This window comes from Stegostoma tigrinum, chromosome 27, assembly GCF_030684315.1.
Source record: "Stegostoma tigrinum isolate sSteTig4 chromosome 27, sSteTig4.hap1, whole genome shotgun sequence".
Taxonomy (NCBI): domain Eukaryota; kingdom Metazoa; phylum Chordata; class Chondrichthyes; order Orectolobiformes; family Stegostomatidae; genus Stegostoma; species Stegostoma tigrinum.
In genome coordinates, this window is record NC_081380.1 from 28163583 (window position 1) to 28185563 (window position 21981).

At 42.2% G+C, this 21981-nt stretch overlaps 1 protein-coding gene across 3 annotated transcripts in view; it reads right to left on the minus strand.

The window, feature by feature from the left end:
- Window positions 1-21981, minus strand: part of acaca (acetyl-CoA carboxylase alpha) — a 291257-nt gene that overhangs the window by 80397 nt on the left and 188879 nt on the right. For all 3 annotated transcript variants that reach the window (XM_048557580.2, XM_048557581.2, XM_059655196.1), the window contains 2 exons: window positions 21136-21256; window positions 12994-13104 (listed from right to left, as the gene is read on the minus strand). In XM_048557580.2, the coding sequence (XP_048413537.1) occupies window positions 12994-13104; window positions 21136-21256 (232 nt within the window). The remainder of the gene's footprint in view (window positions 1-12993; window positions 13105-21135; window positions 21257-21981) is intronic.

The window sequence follows — 21981 nt, forward strand, 5'->3', positions numbered from 1 at the left end:
CAAGTGAGGTAGTGACCCATTTGTCTTCAATGGACTAAGGCTTTAAATGAAATACTGACTGAAAATCCGCATACAGACACAAAAATTGGACACAGCAATTTCTATGTTGCAGCCTGAAACAAGCGAGTTGAAATTCAAAGGGAAGGGGTCATTTATGCCCACATTTTCAGGGCTGGTCGTCTGCTAGTACAGAAGATCATTCATTTCGTGCTGGGAAATTACATGGGGTGCTCTCTGTGTGTACAGGTGGCGACACCACAGGCAGGTGGCCTTTGAGGCAAGTGTCACTGAACATGCATTTTAAACACTGACGAGAATTCACATGTCAAAGTTTTAAACTGCCTGAAGCTTTTCATAAAAGGTTACAGTTGCTCTTGTAAAAAATTAATTTAAATGCAAAATTTATACACACAATTTTTTTAAAACAAGCCTCTTAAAGATGACCAATTTGTGACAAGACTATCCCCAGTGAGCTGCTGTTTTACTGTCAAACATTCTGGCACCCACATCATCGCAAAACGTTGGAAAGGACTAGAGTGCTTTGCCAGGGCTACTGTGCTTGATTGTTCTGTATAAATTTATCAGTTAAATAAGCGTTAACACAGGATGATTTGGTTTGGCATTCCAAATCTTGCTCTCATTCAAATATGCATCAACAGAAATTAATGAAAAAGTAAATTTAACTGTTAAGTCCATCCTACAGAATTGGGCAAAGACAACAGAAATGAAAGCAAGTACACAAATTAAACTCAGACCTAACATTAAGCAACTGAATGAAGGTCAAGAGTTTAGCAGTGTCACTAAAGCACTGACAGGGTGAACACAGAGGAGATTTCAATCCCTCAGCATGGTTGCAGCAGAGAGGAGAGGACAGCCTGGCAGCAGAGGGCATGAAAAAACAAACTTCACAGCAAACTACCATGCATCGCAAAAAAAACCATGCATTTATATTGCAGCTCATCTGTCAAAAAGATCTCAAAACATCACGCATGAAACATGACTTAGAAATACAATGGTTTGTTGTGGAGGCAAATAGGAAGCAAACTTGGAATAGTGCACATCTCATAAATGGCAATGAAGATGAATAGTTGAGGGGAAAAGTTGAGTCAGGAAACAAGAACTCTTCCTTTTAATATGTCCACGGAATTTTTACATGTAGAGGTAGGTAAACAGAGCATTGGGTCAACATTCATTGAAATGATGGTATCTCCTCAAAATGCACCACCTTTACAAAACTTACTGAAGCATGAGTATAATCAAATTCTGGTTTGGAACTTGAACCCATGACTAATTTTTTTTAAATTAACCTATTTTTCGAATTAATTGTTCGGAGAGCACATCGTACATAGTATTCCTACATTGTGGAAACAGGCCCTTCGGCCCAACAAGTCCAAACCAACCCTCAGAACATTCCATCCAGGTCCACCCCTCATAACCCACCTAATACATCCCTGGACACTACAGGCAACTTAGCATGGTCAATTCACCTAACCTGCACATCTTTGGACTGTGGGAGGAAACCACAGTACCTGGAGGAAACCCACGCAGACACAGGGAAAATACGCAAACTCCAAACAGATAGTCACCCGAAGGTGAAATCAAACTCGGGTCTCTAATGCTATGAGGCAGCAGTGCTAACTACTGAGCCACCGTGCCTTTGGAGCAGGTGGGATTTAAACCCCAGGGTTAGGGACACTACCACTGCACCACAAACCCATAACTAATAAAAGTCAACAGCAAGATTGGTATCAAATGATCCAATTAACATATTAGGTTCAGATATTTGGGTATGATACAAACAACAGGGAGGCACCCAATGAGATTTCTTTGGGCTTAGAACGGTCAGCCATTCATAATGCACAAACACTGACAATGTTGATCACTAGAAATGTTATTTCAGAATGAAGTCCTTCCAAACTATCACAAGCCAATCACAGGAATCCAACACATAGTTAATACTATAACTTGACATTTGGGTTCATCTTACAGTCAAATACATATACACTGTAGCAGAGCCAACTACAGACTTGTTAGTCTGCAGAGTTCTCCCCTAAAAGGCATCACTGCCTATGTGCATGTAATGATTTGTGCATCCAAGAACAACCTTTGATTTATATTGGAAACACTATACTTATTCAACATGGATTCAAATGTATCACAATTCTTTTAAAAAATATGTATGCTCGCAGGTTTGCTCAGATGCAGATTTGTCAGTCCAGCGATGACAACGTCATCAAACAACTTCCAATTCCCAGTAGAGGCAATATAGCAAAGTACATGGGTGTGCTACATACTCAAGAGAGAGTTAAGGTGCTATAAAAATACTGCAGACGTTTTCACCATGTACATGAGCAAATGAATTGCTGTCACCGAAGACGTGGATAATGTTTACAAGCATGAGAACTACCAGTTGTGCTGCCAGTTTAAATTTTGGTTACAAATTCATATATTAGTCTGCTGTGCTGTTGGATAAGTGATTACCTCTTTTCTGCCTGATAAAAGACTGCAGATCACAAAGTACAATATTTTGAAGTAAATTTATTTAATTGCTTTTCAATGCTCATGATGTGATGTTTAGTGAACTTCATTGGTGCCTGGATTTCTAATTGCGACTTGGGCAGTTCGACTCCTAAGTACCCCTTTTGATGGGATAGATGTTCAGCCAACTGAAAGGCTGCATGAGTCATAGGAGATCCAGGATCTCTACTTGCAAATTTCTCTTTATGTACCTGGGTCAGCATAAGACCCCCTTGTTGCAGCTGTTGTGGGCACATTGCTTTCAGGAGCAGTACCCCATATCACAGAACTGCTGCTAACATGAGCTGCAATTCTAGCCCTTGTGTTTCATTATTTTTGGAGACCATCTACTCAGGAGGTTGACTGTTTTCTGAATCTAGAACTGTGAATGATTACTAGTTCTTCAAATTCCTCCCTCACCATAAGCTTTCTCCAAACACATTAAGGATCATTGTGACTACCTTTTCATAAAATTCAGAGTCCCACACAAGATACTACATTTTAGATATCTTTTAATTCTCTGAGCATTGCTCTGCCAATCCGTCTCACACATTGTGGGAGGATAATTATCATAACGACTGTAAAGTTCAAGAAGGCAGGTCGCCATCATCTTCTCAGTGATACTTGGTATAGGCAACATAAATCAGCCTTAACAGCATTAGCATCCCAAAAGCAAGAAGAACTGAAGCAATTAGAACCTTTGTTGAAACAGACTTTTTTGAAACGGACCCTGCAGTGTTATTGAAAACTCCTGCGTGCTGTAAAGCTGTATCAACAAAATTTATGTCAATTATAATGGCTAACTGCTTTGTTAGCTGTTTAAGTGTTAGAAGATCATTGTAACAAGAATATCATGATTGCTGGCTTTCTTTCCCTTGCACTAACAAAACCACGTTGCACAAAATCTGCCTGAGCAAAATTGCTCACACCTGACAGTATGATTGGCAGTTATTAAAATCTGATATTGAAAAAAAATCGAACACCTGCAACAAAGAGTAGGCTTCACAAGAGGAAGAAAGGGTCAGATGCTGAGCTTTCATGGGAGTGAAAGATAACTAAAAACTTGGTCAATGTACTTTTGAAGATGAAAAGAGAGAGAGTTGGAGTGCCTAAAAGGTAATAAAAGGAGAGGGTGGGATGAACCAGTAGAATGCTTTGTTGCCACTACAGCGCTACATGGACAATGAGTGCAAGAGCTCCAAGCAGCAGACGAGGGCAGAAGCAAACAGAAGGCAATAGAGATAGTGAGTCTAGGCATGAAGGAGTTTCAGGGCAACAGTGAAGCGAAGGTAGGATTACAGTCAATGAAGGGGAAAATTTAATCATGGAAAGAACGCAAAGTTTTGAATGTGTTTTCTTTTCATTTGTTTAAAAAGGCAAGTGTGCTTCTGTCTTACAAGTGTAATGATTTCCAAACTGTTAACAGTCACAATTAATTTACTATATTTCAATTAACATCTCAAGGAGTTGAAGTTACCATATAGTATTATTATTATTAATATTATTATTGCAAGTTATTCCAGTAGGAATCTCAAACTCATCTGCTCAAAGATGTCAGTTCAACAGATCAGGAAGGAATCAGAAGAAAAAATTTGTACATAAAGAAAGCAATGGTCACAAGATATCCAATGGTGACTACAAGCCCAGATAATCAGCATTTGCCAACTTCTCCCAGAACGGCCTCAACTGCAGGACTAGTTGGAGCACAAAGAGAAGGTGTGAGGGTTAGCCAACAGGTCACAAGACAGCATAGATTCCACGTGAGTCAAGATCAATATTCAACTGTAGTGGAGTACTCAAAATTACAAGGGCTGGTGATTTTCCAGGTCAGAGTATATTGGAAATCACAAAACAGGGAAAATAGGAGAAAAGAGTGCATTTATATAGCACCTTTTGAAAGAGCTGAGCATTCTAAAGCACTTTACAGTTAAAGAAATAACACAGGAAATGACATCAACAGCTTTGGAAACTCCTTTTCTTGATTAAATGGTTCATAAAGTTCAGTGAGTTTGCAGGTAACATCCAAATCAGTCCTGTTCACAATTACCTTCGAAATGGTGAGGAGCATAAAGGCGAGAACTGTACTTCTCACTGTTTTGAAGGGGGCAAACATAGCTCCTGGATTATATCTCAATTTATAAATATTCCTCATTCAGGTGTTACATGTCCCTTCTCTCTACCTATGTAACACTGCAATTACACAAACATTGTATTATTCAGACTCTATCGTCATGGGTATTTCTGACATTTACAGCACCAGTCACACACTTACCTTCATCTACCTACATCTCACTGGCTGCGATTGCTCACAATCCCCCAACTCACAATTTTTGCAACTTGTTTTCTTCCTTAAGACAATCTATATGGCCAAATTTTTGGTGACTCATTTTTAAATTCTCTTTCGTCGCAGTTCTGATTTTCTGCACACCACCAGTAACTGGTTTTGGGCATTTTATCCTTTTAAAAGCAATATTATCTAGATCGTTTTGACAGGGGAACTAGCACTTCCGCATATATGGCAAGCTTAATGCCTTCCATGTGCTCTGAACTTTCTACCATTTTGTGGTTAAACATCACATATCAAATTTTTACATTGAATACTGTGAGAGCAAAGAAAAAAGACAATGATTAAGTTAACACACCATCATACTTGACTACTTGACAGCACTGTGTTTCTTTGTTTCTCAGATCATCTACTGTGAACTTCAGTGACCTAGTAGGTTATTGACTGGTTGTATGAAGGTCGGAGTCAAGTATGTTTCAGAAAGAGTATGTTCTAAATTGACGCATTAATAGGAATGCAATAGTGTGTTGTCACGATATCATACGATAGAAACAAAACCATTTTTTTAAAATTGCAGTTGTTTTTAAAATTCATTCACGGGATGAGGGTATCACTGACCAGCACTTATTGCCAATCCTAGAGGTCAATTTAAGAGTCAACCATGTTGCTGTGGGTTTGAAATCACTTGTAGGCTAGACAATTTTCTTCGCTAAAGGACATTAGTGAACCAGATGAATTTTACCAATAATTGACAATGATTCATTGTCATCATTCAACTCTAAATTACAGACTTTTACTGAATTCAAATTCCACCATCTGCAATAGTGGGATTTGAACCCATGTTCATAGAACATCACCTAGGTTTCTAGATTAACAGTCCACCAATAATACCACTAGACTGTCACCTCCCAGATTTCAGTGGTCAAAGTAGATTGTGAAAACGACTTGATTTGTTGCGAAGCGTCAAACTACGTAAATCAGCAGCTCAAGGAATAATTCCAATTGGGTGGCTGGCTGGCTGATATTAAGTGTTAAAATGTCTTGGTTTCTATATATTGGAACTGTCTGTAAATACTGACTTACTTCTAGAAACGATGTGAAACATTTCAGTGATAACCTTTGGCCTGGAAGCAGGACGGTAAGGAAAACTGATAATATCTAAATGATGTCTAGGGAATTGTTTTATAGCATGATGAAAGTGACCTTTGAATAGCTTCCATCAAAAGTGAAAGAATCAAATGTAATTTTCTTGAATATAAAAAAATAATAATACATGTGCTCTGATAATCCTTGACCTTGAAACAGTGCTAATAAGAAGGATTTTAAGGCCACATGGCTGTAGACCAAAGAGAAGTTACAAGCAGGAAGGTGAGGGGGTGAAGGGAGTAATACACAAGTACAGATACAAAGCAAACACAATAGAGTCAGAAAGAGGAATGTATTGAATTCTTGTGAAGTAAAGAAGTTGATCTCTCTCAGGAAAAACCCAATTTTTCTTTCTGACATTTTATGAAAGGAGCACTTGAGGCACTGTGTGAACTGGCTATGAGGTCTAAAACCTGGAAAGCTGTTCCACCTGGAGATGCTAAAGAGCTCAACATTTTCCCCAAAAGTGGTCAAAATATAAACAGAGGTGTTGTTGGAAGATTGGCTGAATAAACTCCAGAAAGCTACATCTTTACAACAGTCCTAACCTGAGGAAAGAGGGTTCACAGAAATGTGCTTTGCTAATGATAATCCAAACCTCAAAATATGAAAGATCTTGCAAGATCGGATTCCTGAGCTATCATGTATGAATAAAAGATGAATGTTGTGGCACTGCCAAGCTGTTATAGTGCCACGTATATGGACACTGTGATCCACATGCCTATTGTTCTCTTAGATGTCGCTTTGTTGCATCAATGATTTAAACTTAAATTGACCTTTTTATTTGAAGTATGATGCACTTGGTAATTCATGTTTAATTTTTAATGATTCCATTTTGTTTTTAAGTTACTAAAAGTGAAGTCTTGCCGACAGTTTCTTCTTTGGGGATCATTTGATAAATTTGGTTTCAGCTCCCCCATAGAACTAAGGATTTGAGCAGTGACACACTCCAAGGGACCTCAGAGAAATAACAACAAACCTCCTGGAATCACCTAAAAACATTGATATACTTAAGGAAGCCCCAGAAAAAGTGAAAAAAAAAGTACACGCTTGTCAAGCCTGTATCTTAACACATGCAACACAGTCCCAATGAAGGAAACGGTGGCCCAGCTCCAGAGTACATTTGCTATTTGCTTACAATAAAACTAATGGGCTAATAAGCTAGCAAGTACTGACAACTTAACCCAGTCAGAAACTAGCCCTTTTAAAGACTTCCTAAAAACTAGCAAACCTAATTTGGAAATCTTTAGAAGAGAACCCCCTAAAATAATTTGATCCTGGTGTCTGGAAACAATACAAAATGTAAGGAGCTATTTTCTAGCAAAAGGCAGATTAAATATAATCAAACAAAATCGCTCATTTGCAATTTTTTCAGCTTCAAATTTTGAGCTTCAAGCCAACATTTCACAAACCCATGTCATTTACAACAAAATAAAGCAATGCCAGTTCAGTAATAACAGGGTTAAACATGCCCAAGGTAGAAGGAGGTTCTAAAAATTGGGATCTTTTAATGCTCGAAAAGCAAAACCAATGCAATGCTGCTGTTTATAAGTGCTTGTGCCAAGCTAGTCTCTTCCTTCAGAAATAAAATGTGTTGAACTAATTCAGTCACAAGAGTAGGGTTGCATTCTATTTATCCCACCACAGACTACACCCTTAACCCAGCACAGCTTTTATTATTGCAGCCAAATTGAAATTTACATGTTGTTCCATTCCTTCACCACAATTTACCCTGTATCATCTAATTCGACAGTCGAGCCACGTTAATTTACTGATGGGGGAGGGGGGGTGGGGAGAAAAACCTCTGCCTCAGCAAAACTTTTCATTAAAATTTTAGACAAATGATCTCCTTGTCCTTCTCTCCACTGCCTGGGGCTCCATGCTATTTCTATGCAAATAACAACCTCTGAGTTTATATCCTATTATTTCCACCGGAGCTGCGCCGACATGACCTGAAACGCAAGAGATGGAGCGAGTGATTGCTGGAGTGTGAAAAAAAATATCGTCAGGAGTCAGAACCAAGAACAAAAAAAAATGCTGGGATAACGTATTTATCTCGAGCTGTATTGAAATTCATTCTGTGTCGGCGATCATGCTCAATCCATCTGCTTTATGTTATCATTTGCATTTCATGCCTCCTGGCTTTGATGTGCTGATACTTTGATGCAGTCTGAGGCGTACATTATCATTATTTCAATTTTCACACGAGCCGACAGGTCAGAGAGATCAAAATGTTGATGTTTCACGTACAGCTGTTTATTGTAAGGTGGGACTGAAGGATGTCCATGACACCTTGCCATCTCTGTTCATTATGCATGCAAGAATTCCAACAGCAAATTAAAGCTGATTCAATGTGAGTAAAAGCCAATTTTTTCCTCTTCTCCCTCTCTCTCTTGCCTGTACTTCATAGGGAAGGGCTCACAGGGCACCTAAATGAATCTAGGTATCTTACGGCAATTTGGTTCTGTACTTACAGACCACTGACACATTGAAGGTAATGCAGACATAACGTGATTAGGCAACTTGCAGCACTGATCACGCGCCACCCTCCTAGATAAAATAATCTCGACTGCAAATGATAATGGCCAGCTGAAGGCTGCCTCTATCACACATTAGCTGTCTGTGAATCACCACCAAACTGAGCAGTGACACAGGCTCAGCCAAGTAGAAAGTGGCACCCTTGACCGGCCCTATTCCACATTAAGGGAAAGAAACAAAATAGCACACAGTTTAGCTGAGTTTTTTCCCCACTAGGTTGCATGAATTGTACAGTTTGCTTCTGAACAAACTCTACATCCAAATAAATCACATTCACAGAAACTTGTACCTACCAAACGCATTATGATTTTCTAACACAGAATAAGAGTGCTTTCAATTTTTGAAAAGAAAGGAAGTGAAGTTTTCATATCTTTGGTCTGTGTTGTTGAGATGACGGTAATTTCATTGAGCTCACCTATTCTCCTTCATCAATTGCCTGTGCAAGGATACCTCTAAACTGTAAACAGGGAAATTTATTCCATTTTCTCTATTTTTTAAGTTATCGTGTCTTAATCAATTTCTATCTGAAAGCTTCTAGCATCTGATTCTGAGTACAAGTGGCAACATAGCCATTTCTTTTAATGGTGACATGATAACAGCAATGACTATTGAAATCACTGCTACAGAAAGTGTCACCAGTATGTGAAACGATCACATTATTGAATTGCTTATTTGTAGTTGCAACTAAGAGGGGAGGAAATTTCTGGATGATTTCTTGGACAGCTTGGATCCTAACGAAGTGATCTGCCAGGGGACATGGCGTGACATAGTGGTAATGTCATTAGCCAAGCAAACAAGAACTCCAGGCTAATGTTCTGAGGACTTGAGTTCAAAACCCACCAAGGCAGATACTGAAATTTGATTCAATAAGAACATTGATTTTAAAAAGCAAGTCTAATGGCAATGGTGTAACCACTGTCAATTGTTGTAAATGCCTATCTGGTTCATGATTGTGATTTAGAAAAAGAAATCTGCTATACTTCTCTCATCTGGGCTACATGCAAGTCCAGACACACAGCAATATATTTGACTCTTAACTGCCCTCTAGGATGGACAATAAATGCTGGACCAGCATTTTTTTGGTTTTGTTATTTAAACTGCAGCATTACAGAAATGTATTTCAAAATACGAATTTCTTATTGGGTCTGCATACTTTCTCTCTACAACTGAATTTGAAACTATGATTACTGAACCCTCACCCTCAGGATCGTTAGGTCAGTTTGCAATCAGTGGGGAAAAAGATAAGTTGTCTACTTGTAAAATATGCAGAAACTCCACAGAAGACTGAACTCAAAGTTCAGGACGGAGATTACTGTGGATTTTACTGGACAGATGTACCTTTGAAACCTCTAAAAATGTCTCACCAAAAATTAGGGTTGGCTTAAACAGAGTATAAAAGTGATACACAAGTATTGCTGTGGGTGGTTGCCATCTTGTGACATGCAGGGGCTGTGGGGGTCCGTTTTAAACCTATGGATTTTCGCAACATAGATAGCTTGTGTTGCCAGCTTGATTCCGTGCACCCAATGATATGGTGCAAATGAACAAAACAACTATTTGTGGGATGAAAACTTGATGCTGACCACCAATGTGAAAATAGCACATCGTGTCTTTGTGGTGATGGTAGTGGTGGGAGCAGGGAGGGAGGGTCCATTTATTCACTGGTATGGGCATAAACATTATTTTTGCATCAAAAAATGGGGTTCTTATAGCTTAGGGTGCACAATCTTCTTTCTACCATCCACTACAAACCAAATAAAATGGATATTTGTCAGGAAGTTTATGGTGTTGTGATATCGGAAGGAATATCATTGTTCTGTTTTTACTTTATTAGATTTTGTCATTTCACTGCTCATTGGTGGCTTAGTAGGTGGGCTACTTTTGATTTCCAGGGCACAGCTGCAGCTAGATGCTCAGAGTGAACGGGATAGTCAAAGGCCTTGCCAAGTTATTACCGTCATCTTGTGAAGGAAGCACTTTTTAAGTTTCTTGGCTCTGTATTTTCAAAGACAGCCAAATGAGACTGGAGGTACAGTCTGTCTACTCTATATTGTGATGCATTCGAGACTTTAAAACAAATCACAGGGCAATCAGGCTGGCCTGGCAGCTCATTACCTTGTGCACTGAGTAAGGATCAAAAGTTTTGAGCCAGATCACAAAGCAGAGTAGGACAAGACAATAGAAACCTGCATCTGATGTGGACCGAAAGCATGGAAGAGAATGTGTACCTTGATCAGCACCGAAGCACTGAAGTAGCTTTCATCCTGGGAAGCCCCAGAACGTTTTTCACAATTGAATAAATACAGTTTCAGGGTTGTAAAGAAGACGTATGATGTGTTGGCTTTCATTGGCAAGGGAATTGAGTTTAAGAGCCATAAGGTTATGCTGCAGCTCTTTAAAACTCTGGTTAGACCACACTTGGAATAGTGTGTTCAATTCTGGTCACCTCATTACAAGAAAGATGTGGAAACCCTAGAGTGTGTGCAGAGGAGGTCTACCAGGATGCTGTCTGGATTGAAGTTCACATCGTATGAGGAAAGGTTGAGGGAGCTCGGACTTCTTTCTTTGGTGCGAAGAAGGATGAGAGGTTACTTGATAGAGGTTTACAAGATGATGAGAGGCATAGATAGAATGGATAGTCAGAGACTTTTCCCTAGGGTGGTAATGACTACTATGAGGGAGCAAAATTTTAAGGTGAGTGGAAGAAGGGAGAGGGGAGATATCAGAGGGAGGTTTTTCATACAGAGTGGTAGGCGTGTCGAATGCGCTGCCGGCAGTGGTAGTGGAGTCAGATGCTTTAGAGACTTTTAAATAACCCTTGGATAGGCACATAGAGGATAGTAAAATGTAGGGTATGCAGTGTATATTCACCTTAGTAATATAATAGGTCAACACAAAATTGTGGGCCGAAGGGCCTGTATTGTGCTGTACTATTCTGTGTTCTGTATTTCCATTATCAAAATTGTGAGGTATAAAATGAACAAATAAATAAAAACCATGCAGGATTAAGTGTAGAATTGCAGTTGAGAGTCAGGCCACAAAACTAGTGGAGCCTCTCTTTTCAGTGCCTTGAGCTGGTAAGACCCAAATTACACTACAAGGGACCCAACGTATGCTGGAGAATTCAATCCAAACATTTAGTAGCCATGATCAGAGTAAGAGTTATGTCTGTCCCATCAGGGATGTTCCTGTCCACTGCAGCCACCAGTGGAAACAAATTTTCTTATGACTGGTTGATATTTCTGTGGACCCAGCGGAGTGGGTGTGCTCCAGATCCCCTTCCCTTCTAGCAGGTTTCCAAACATCCTACCCAGCCAACCCCTCCTACTATATACCCAAAGGTTGTTCCAAAAGCCTGATGGTCAATTTCAAATTGATCCTGGAGTCTTCCATGTTATATAAAAAGAAAGTTTCGCTCTGACTCCAATTCTGAGAGATCTATAACAGCACTATTGAGATGCAATTATAAACAACAATAAATCAAATGTTGTTCCCTATAAGTGAGAGTTTCTTAGCATATCTTTCCTTTATGAGGTCTTCTTCCAAAATACATGTATGTGGAAAAAAAAACATTGTACAGAAAACATATTGGCCCCTAGTATCATTTTGCTTAATACTGGTGTCAAGAAAGAGTGCTGTGGAAACACTTACTATCAGCTACATTTTACTTCAAGCTGCTGGTCACAAGACCGACAAACTATCCCAAATCTGACAATTTGAGGCCTGGAACATTTTAACATTTCTGGTCCTGTCTACGTTTACCCTTTTAGATAACCTGACAGCAGGCTTTTGGTGACGATGGATCTCAGCCTGAAACGTCAGCTTTCCTGCTCCTAAGATGCTGTTGGCCCTCTGTATTCATCCAGCTGTACATCTTGTTATATAGCAGGCTTTTGCTACCACAATGAAGAAATAGCTCATAATACAGAGACAGGGAGAAAACGCTGTACAAAAATGGAGGGTGACACCTCAAGAATAAGCAATTCAATTTTTAAACTAGATTTGAAACGTGGACTTTTTTTATATACATACATATAGAAACAAACATTTTTTTAAAAATCCATTCTAATACAACAGTTATTCCTTGAGCATGTAGAATTGTTCTAGCATTTTCCAACACTTAGATGGCATCTGGCAATACAACTCGTATCCCATTTTTCTATAATTTGGTGAATTCTGCTTGTGGCAGCATTAGATCAGTTTACACTGTGTGCAATCTCATTATGCTACTTCTACTGTATTGCTGCACAACCTTCCTTAGAGACTATTAGGGGACAATTTCATTAAGAATGGCACTAAAATCCATTGTCACTCAAAAATACTGATGTTTCATAAATAATTCAAACATCCTGGATGTCTACACGAAATGCATTTCTTTTATAAAGTCAATAAGGTATTGGACTTTAACTGATGACTACAGTGTAATACATGACGGCATGTGCAGAAAGTCAGATCTTGGCAAGAACTGCCAACCACAGAGTTCAGCCCAAGAAACAGCCTGCTTTTACCTTGTTCAAGGCTCCAGCTCCAGTCAAAATGATGTGCGAGTTTTCCACTTGGATAGTCCTCTGTCCCAGCCGTACAAGGTATGCACCAATACCAATTGCACGGCACGTCACCTAGAATCAGACACATCAGGTAACAGTTCCTCTTCCAGCTAAAGAAATTTCTCATTAAATACTGTCCATAGTTTGCAAGTAAATCAACCTTTTAAGAAAATAAAAACGGGCAGTGCATCGAGTTTTTTCAAGTATGAATCTTGGGATTAATTCTGTGGATTACAGGAACAAGGGCAGCCATGGAATCTGAAGATGTGGCTCCTCAAATATCACCATCGTCAGTAACAGGGGAGCCCAGCTCATCAGTGCAAAAGAAAAAGAAACAAAGAAACCTACAGCACAGGAACAGGCCCTTCGGCCCTCCAAGCCTGCGCCAATCAAGATCCTCTGTCTAACCTGTCATCTATTTTCTAACAGTCTGTGTCCATTTGCTCCCTGCCCATCCATGTACCTGTCCAAATATATCTTACAAGACGCTAACGTGTCTGCGTCTACCACCCCCGCTGGCAACGCGTTCCAGGCACCCACCACCCTCTGTGTAAAGAACTTTCCACGCATACCTCCCTTAAACGTTCCTCCTCTCAGTTTGAACTCATGACCCCTAGTAATTGAGTCCCCCACTCTGGGAAAAAGCTTTTTGCTATCCACCCTGTCTATACCCCTCATGATTTTGTAGACCTCAATCAGGTCCCCTCTCAATCTCCGTCTTTCTAATGAAAATAATCCTAATCTATTCAACCTCTCTTCATAGCTAGCACCCTCCATACCAGGCAACATCCTGGTGAACCTCCTTTGCACCCTCTCCAAAGCATCCACATCCTTTTGGTAATGTGGCGACCAGAACTGTACACAGTACTCCAAATGTGGCCGAACCAAAGTCCTATACAACTGTAACATTACCTGCCCACTCTTCTACTCAATACCCCGCCCAATGAAGGAAAGCATGCCATATGCCTTCTTGACCACCCTATTGACCTGCGTTGTCACCTTCAGAGAACCATGGACCTGAACACTCAGATTTCTCTGTTCATCAATTTTCCCTAGGACTCTTCCATTTAGAGTATAGTTCGCCCTTGAATTTGATCTTCCAAAATGCATCACCTCGTATTTGCCCGGATTGAACTCCATCAGCCATTTATCTGCCCAACTCTCCAGTCTATCTATATTCTGCTGTAATTTCTGACAGTCCCCTTCACTATCAGCTACTCCACCAATCTTTGTGTCATCAGCAAACTTGCTGATCAGACCACCCACACCTTCCTCCAGATCATTTACATATATCACAAACAACAGTGGTCCCAGCACAGATCCCTGTGGAACACCACTGGTTACAGGTCTCCAATTTCAGAAACCCCCTTCTACTACTATCCTCTGTCTCCTGTTGCCCAGCCAGTTTTTTATCCATCTAGCTCGCACACCTTGGACCCCATGTGACTTCACTTTCTCCATCAGCCTGCCATGGGAACCTTATCAAACGCCTTACTGAAGTCCATGTATATGACATCTACAGCCTTTCCCTCATCAATCAACTTTGTAATGTCCTCAAAGAATTCTATTAAGTTGGTAAGACATGACCTTCCCTGTACAAAACCATGTTGCCTATCACTGATAAGCCCATTTTCTTCCAAATGGGAATAGATCCTATCCCTCAGTATTTTCTCCAGTAGCTTCCCTACCACTGACGTCAGGCTCACCGGTCGATAATTACCTGGATTATCCTTGCTGCCCTTTTTAAACAAGGGGACAATATTAGCAAGTCTCCAATCCTCTGGGACCTCACCCGTGTCTAAGGACACTGCAAAGATATGTTAGGGCCCCGGCTATTTCCTCTCTCGCTTCCCTCAGTAACCTGGGATAGATCCGATCCGTACCTGTGGACTTGTCCACCTTAATGTCTTTTAGGATACCTAACACTTTCTCCTTCCTTATGTCAACTTGACCTAGACTAAGCAAACATCTATCCCTAACCTCAACATCCGTCATGTCCCTCTCCTTGGTGAATACCGATGCAAAGTACTCGTTGAGAATGTCACCCATTTTCTCTGACTCAGCGCATAACTTTCCTTCTTTGTCCTTAAGTGGGCCAATCCTTTCTCTAGTTACCCTCTTGCTCTTTATATATGAATAAAAGGCTTTGGGATTTTCCTTAACCATGTTTGCCAGCAAAATCTCATGTCCTCTCCTAGCCCTCTTAATCCCTTTTTTCAGATTCGCTCTACATTCCCGATATTCTTGCAAAGCTTCGTCTGTCTTCAGTCACCTAGACTTCATGTATGCTTCCTTTTTTCTCTTGGCTAGTCTCACAATTTCACCTGTCATCCATGGCTCCCTAATCTTGCCTTTTCTATTCCTCATTTTCACAGGAACATGTGTCTCCTGCACGCTAATCAACCTCTCCTTAAAAGCCTCGCACATATCAAATGTGGATTTACCTTCAGTTTGTCCCAATCTACATTCCTCAGATCCTGCCGAATCTTGGTATAGTCGGCCTTCCCCCAGTTTAGTACTCTTCCGTTAGGACCACTCCTATCCTTGTCCATGAGTATTGTAAAACTTACGGAATTGTGGTCGCTATTTCCAAAGTAGTCCCCTACTGTAATATCAACCACCTGGCCAGGTTCATTCCCCAGCACCAGATCCAGTATGGCCCTTTCCCGAGTTGGACTACATACATACTGCTCTAGAAAACCCTCCTGGACACACCTTACTAATTCTGCTCTGTCTTGACCCCTAACACTGAGTGAATCCCAGTCAATGTTGGGAAAATTAAAATCTCCCATCACCACCACCCTGTCTCTCCTACACCTTTCCATTATCTGTTTACGTTTGAACCTCTGTCTCACGCCCGCTGTTGGGAGGCCTGTTGTACAGCCCCAGCATGGTTACTGCATCCTTCCTATTTCTGAATTCTACCCATATTGCCTCACTGCTTGAGTCCTCCATGGGGCCCTCCTTCAGTGCGGCTGTGATATCGTCTTTGACCATTACTGCAACTCCTCCACCCCTTTTACCTCCCTCTCTATCCCGCCTGAAGCATCGATATCCTGGCACAACTAGTTGCCAGTCAGGTCCTTCCCTCAACCAAGTCTCAGTAATAGCAATAACATTTTACCTCCAGGTACCGATCCAAGCCCTAAGCTCATCTGCCTTGTCTACTACACTTCTCGCATTAAAACAAATGCACCTCAGACCACGTGTCCCTTTGTGTTCATCATCTGCTCCCCGACTACTATTCCCTTTAGTCACACTGACTCCATTATCTCGTTCCCTACAGGCTTTCGTTTCTACCTCTTTTCTGTCCAATATTTGGTTCCCATCTCCCTGCCACATATTAGTTTAAACCCTCCCCCACAACATTAGCAAAAGCACCCCCAAGGACATTGGTTCCAGTCCGGTTCAGTTGTAGACCGTCCAATTTGTATTAGTCCCACCTTCCCCAGAGCCGGTTCCAATGTCCCAGAAATCTGAACCCCTCCCTTCGACACCATCTCTCAAGCCATGCATTCATCCTAGCTATTCTTTCATTCCAGCACTGACTAGCACATGGCACTGGTAGCAATCCTGAGATTACTACCTTTGAGGTCCTACTTTTTAACTTGGCTCCTAACTCCCTAAATTCCTCTTGTAGGACCTCACCCTGTTTTCTGCCTTTATCGTTGATGCCTATATGCACCACGACAACTGGCTGTTCGCCCTCCCCCTTCAGAATGTTCTGCAGAAGGCAGAAGCATTTACAACAATCTTCAGCCAGGAGTGCCAAGTGGATAACAGAAGTCCCCAGCATCACAGATGCCAATTTGAATCATTTCAAGTGTTATCAAGAAATAGTTGGAGGTACTGAAATACTATGGGTCTTGACAACATTCTGTCAATAGTATCTGAAGCTTGTTTTCGGGGCCTGCCACACCTCTAGCCAAGCTATTTTAGGTATATCTAAAACACAGCATCTACCCAGCAAGGTAGCAGTATTTTTTGTTTATTCATTTGTGGGATGTGGGCAGCACTGGCTGGCCAGCATTTATTGCCCATTCCTATGTGCCCTTGAGAATGAGGTGGTGAGCTGCCTTGTTGAACTGCTACAGTCCAACTGCTGTGGGTTGACCCACAATGCCATTCAGGAGGAATTCCAGGATTTTGACCCAGCGACAGTGAAGGAACTGAGACACATTTCCAATTCAGGATGGTGAGTGGCTTAGAGGGCAAGTTGAAGGTGTTCCCATATATCTGTTGCCCTTGTCCATCTAAACGAAAGTGGTCATGAGTTTAGGAGAGGTCTGAGGATCTTTTATGAATTTCTGCAGTGCATCTTGTAGACAGTAGCCACATGTACCGAGTGTCAGTGGTAGAGGGAGTGGATGCTTGTGGATGTAACGTCAATCAAGCGGGCTGCTTTGTCCTGATGGCATCAAGCTTCTTGACTATTGTTGCACCTGCACTCATCCTGGCAAGTGGGGAGTACTCCATCACAGTCCTGACTTGTGCTTTGTCAATGGTGGGCAGACGTTGGGGCGTCAGGAGGTTTGTTACTCGCTGCAGAATACCTAGCCTCAGAACAGCTCTTGCAGCCACTGTGTTTATGTGGTGAGTCCAGTTGAGTTTCTGGTTAACAACAACCCCCAGGATGCTGAGAGTGAGGGATTCAGTGATGGGAACACCATTGAATGTCAAGAGACGGTGGTTTGATTGTCTCTTATTGGTGATGGTCATAGCTTGGCAGCTGTGTGGCACAATGTTACTTGTCACTTATCAGTACAAGCCTGGTTATTTGGACATGGATTCCTTCAATATCTGAGAACATTGCACAATCATTGGCGCACTTCCCCACTTCTGACACCATGGTGGAGGCAAGGTCATTGATGAAGCAGCTGATGATGGTTGGGCCTAGGATACTATCTTGAGGAATTCCTGTAGTTGAGATGACTGACCTCCAACAACCGTAACCAAGTTCTTAGGTGTCATGTATGATTCCAACCACCAGAGAATTTGACCGCGGATTCCCACTGATTCTAGTTTTGCGAGGGCTTCTTGATGGCACACTTGGTAGAATGCAGCCTTGATATCAAGGGTTGTCACTCTCACCTCATCTCTGGAATTCAGCACTTTTGTCCATGTTTGAACTAAGGCTATAATGAGGACAGGAGCTGAATTGGCTTGCGGAACCAAAACTGGAGCATTGCTGAACAGGGATAATGGGAACTGCAGAAGCTGGAGAATCCAAGATAACGAAGTGTGAAGGTGGATGAACACAGAGCGTCCAGCAGCATCTCAGGAGCACAAAAGCTAACGTTTCGGGCCTAGACCCTTCATCAGAGAGGGGGATGGGGAGAGGGAACTGGAATAAATAGGGAGAGAGGGGGAGGCAGGCCGAAGATGGAGAGAAAAGAAGATATGTTGAGAGGAGAGTATAGGTGAGGAGGTATGGAGGGGATAGGTCAGTCCAGAGAAGACGGACAGGTCAAGGAGGCAGGATGAGGTTGGTAGGTAGGAAATGGAGGTGCGGCTTGAGGTGGGAGGAAAGGATGGGTGAGGAGAAGAACAGGTTAGGGAGGCGGAGACACGCTGGGCTGGTTTTGGGATGCAGTGGGGGGAGGGGACGAGCTGGGCTGGTTTAGTGATGCAGTTGGGGGAGGGGAAGAACTGGGCTGGTTTTGGGATGCAGTGGGGCAAGGGGAGATTTTGAAGCTGGTGAAGTCCACATTGCTACCATTGGGCTGCAGGGTTCCCAAGCGGAATATGAGTTGCTGTTCTTGCATCCTTTGGGTGGCATCATTGTGGCACTGTAGGAGGCCCATGATGGACATGTCGTCTGAGGAATGGGAGGGGGAGTTAAAATGGTTTGCGACTGGGAGGTGCAGTTGTTTGTTACGAACCAAGCGGAGGTGTTCTGCAAAGCGGTCCCCAAACCTCCGCTTGGTTTCCCCAATGTACAGGAAGCCACACTGGGTGCAATGGATACAATATACCACATTGGCAAATCTGCAGGTGAACATCTGCTTGATATGGAAGGTCATCTTGGGCACTAGGATGGGGTAAGGGAGGAGGTGTGGGGGCAAGTGTAGCACTTCCTGCGGTTGCAGGGGGAGGTGCTGGGTGTGGTGGGGTTGGAGGGGAGTGTGGAAAGGACAAGGGAGTCGCGGAGAGAGTGGTCTCTCCGGAAGGCAGACAAGGGTGGAGATGGAAAAATAGCTTTGGTGGTGGGGTTGGATTGTAGATGGCGGAAATGTCGGAGGATGATGCGTTGTATCCGAAGGTTGGTGGGTTGGTATGTGAGAACGAGGGGGATCCTCTTTGGGCGGTTGTGGCGGGGGCGGGGTGCGAGGGATGTGTTGTGGGAAATGCGGGAGACGCGGTCAAGGGCGTTCTTGACCACTGCGGGGGGGAAAGTTGCGGTCCTTGAAGAACGTGGACATCTGGGATGTGCGGGAGTGGAATGCCTCATCGTGGGAGCGGATGCTGCGGAGGTGGAGGCATTGGGAATAGGGGATGGAATTTTTGCAGGAGGGTGGGTGGGAGGAGGTGTATTCTAGGTAACTGTGGGAGTCAGTGGGCTTGAAATGGACATCAGTTTCTGACTGAGAGGTCCAGGAAGGTGAGGGATGTGTTGGAGATGGCCTAGGTGAACTTGAGGTTGGGGCGGAAGGTGTTCGTGAAGTGTACTTTATAGTATTGTTAATGACACCTTCCGTCACTTTATTGATGATCAAGGAGTAGACTGACGGGGCAGTAACTGGCTGGTCTGAATTCGTCCTGCTTTTATGTAAAGAACATACTTGGGCAATTTTCCACATTGTCGGGTAGATGCTATCATTATAACTGTACGAGAACAGCTTAGCTCGGGGAGCAGCAAGTTCTGGAGCACGTCTTCAGTACTATTGGAATGTTGCCAGGACTCTCAGCCTTTGCAGTATCCATTGTATCCAACCTTGCTGCAAAAGCTCGAGCCTCATCTTTTGCACCGATATATCTATTGAGGAGGGGTAGATTTCTCAAGCCTCCTCCTTGTTTAATTGTCCACCACCATTCATGTCTGGATGTGGCAGGACTGCAGAGCTTAGATCTGATCTGTTGGTTGTGAGATGATTTAGCTCTGTCTATCATTTGTTGTTTATACTGTTTGGCATGCAAGTAGTCCTGTTTGGTACTTTACCAGATTTTCATCTCATTTTCAGGTATGCCTGATGCTGCTCCTGGCATGCCCTCCTACATTCTCCATTCAATCAGGGTTGATCCCCTAGCTTGATGGTAATGGTTGAGTGATGAATGTGTTGGGCCATGAAGTTCCAGATTGTGCTGGAGTACAATTCTGCTGTTGATGGCCACAGTGCCTCATGAACGCTCAGTCTTGAGCTGCTAGATCTGTTTGAAGTCTGTCTCACGTAGCACAATGATAGTGCCATACAACATCAAGGAGGTTATCCTCAATCTGAAGGTGGGATTTTTTCTCCACAAAGGACTGTGTGGTGGTCCCTTTCACTGATACTGGACATATGCATCTGCAGCTGGCAACTTGGCAACGATGCGATCAAGTATGTTTTTCCAAATTGCCTAAATAAGTCTGGTAAACAAACAGCAGGACAATGCAACCCAGCCAATTACCACTTCATCAGTCTACTCTCAACCGTCAGTAAAATGATCAAGCTGTCATCAACAGTACTATCAAGCAATGCTTGTTTAGCAATGCCCTGTCCTCTGACACCCAGTTTGATTTCAGACAGTATCATTTCGAGTCCTAGAGTAATACAGCATGGAAACAGGCCCTTCGGCCTAAACTGGTCCATGCTGACTGTGGTGCCCATTCAGCTGTTCCTTCGGTGTTCCTGGGGCTCTCTCCCCAAAAGCATCGTAGGTCTCCATGCACTGAAGGAACCACAGTGGTTCACTACCACCTTCTCAAGGACAACTAGGCATAGACAATAAATTCTAGTGTAGCCAGTTTAATGTTTCAACCAAAAGTCAGCAGTTCCATTCGTGCAAGACTGCCTTTTCCTGCTCAAATCAGAGTGGGGCATGAACGATCAATCTTCTGATTTAGATGAGCCAAAGCTGATACAAAGCAAGAAAGACTTCTTAAAAATAATCCTCATAACATACCAAATTCATGGTGATAATTTCTTCATATGCTAAGGATGATTCTCCTGCTATCATTCCCGATCCTCGGAGATTTTCAACTCCCAGGCCCTCTTCTTTACCGATGATATCTGTTATTTTGTACCTGTGAGAAATGAAAAGTCAATAAGAAATCAATCCAAACTGAAGCAAGTCATATCTAAATTTTTTTAAAAAGACCCATTAATTTAACGGAAATAGTGAAACAGTCTATCATTGATAAGTGATAATGGGAACTGCAGAAGCTGGTGAATCCAAGATAACAAAGTGTGAAGCTGGATGAACACAGCAGGCCAAGCAGCATCTCAGGAGCACTGAGATGCTGCTTGGCCTGCTGTGTTCATCCAGCTTCACACTTTGTTATCAATGTCTATCATAATGGGTTTTATTTTCGGCTAACCCCAATCTTCATCCCTCCTCTGCCAAAGATTCAGTAACAATCCCATTGTCATCAGCATTTTCCAGTAAAACACTCATGTGATCATGTCTTCTGTAAGATAGTGAATATTGCAGACTGTTTATTCACGGAAATTGCCATAGCTAAACAGATTCCTATTACATATTCTTAAGGCAGAAAGGACAAAATTCCTGACTAAAAATCTTTCTACAGCCTTTATCCCATCAATAACACATGCTTTGATGTTTAAAAGTAAAATTGGTACAATATTTCCCTCCCATTAAAATATCTGCCAATGAAGTTTCTATTAGTGGTTTCATTGCACACACTTGGCAGCAAATTTTATCACTGCCAGAAGGAGTAATCTTCCCCAGTACAGATTTCTGGCCCCACATACTACACAGCAGAGACTACGGAGAATCCTCCTAGGAGGT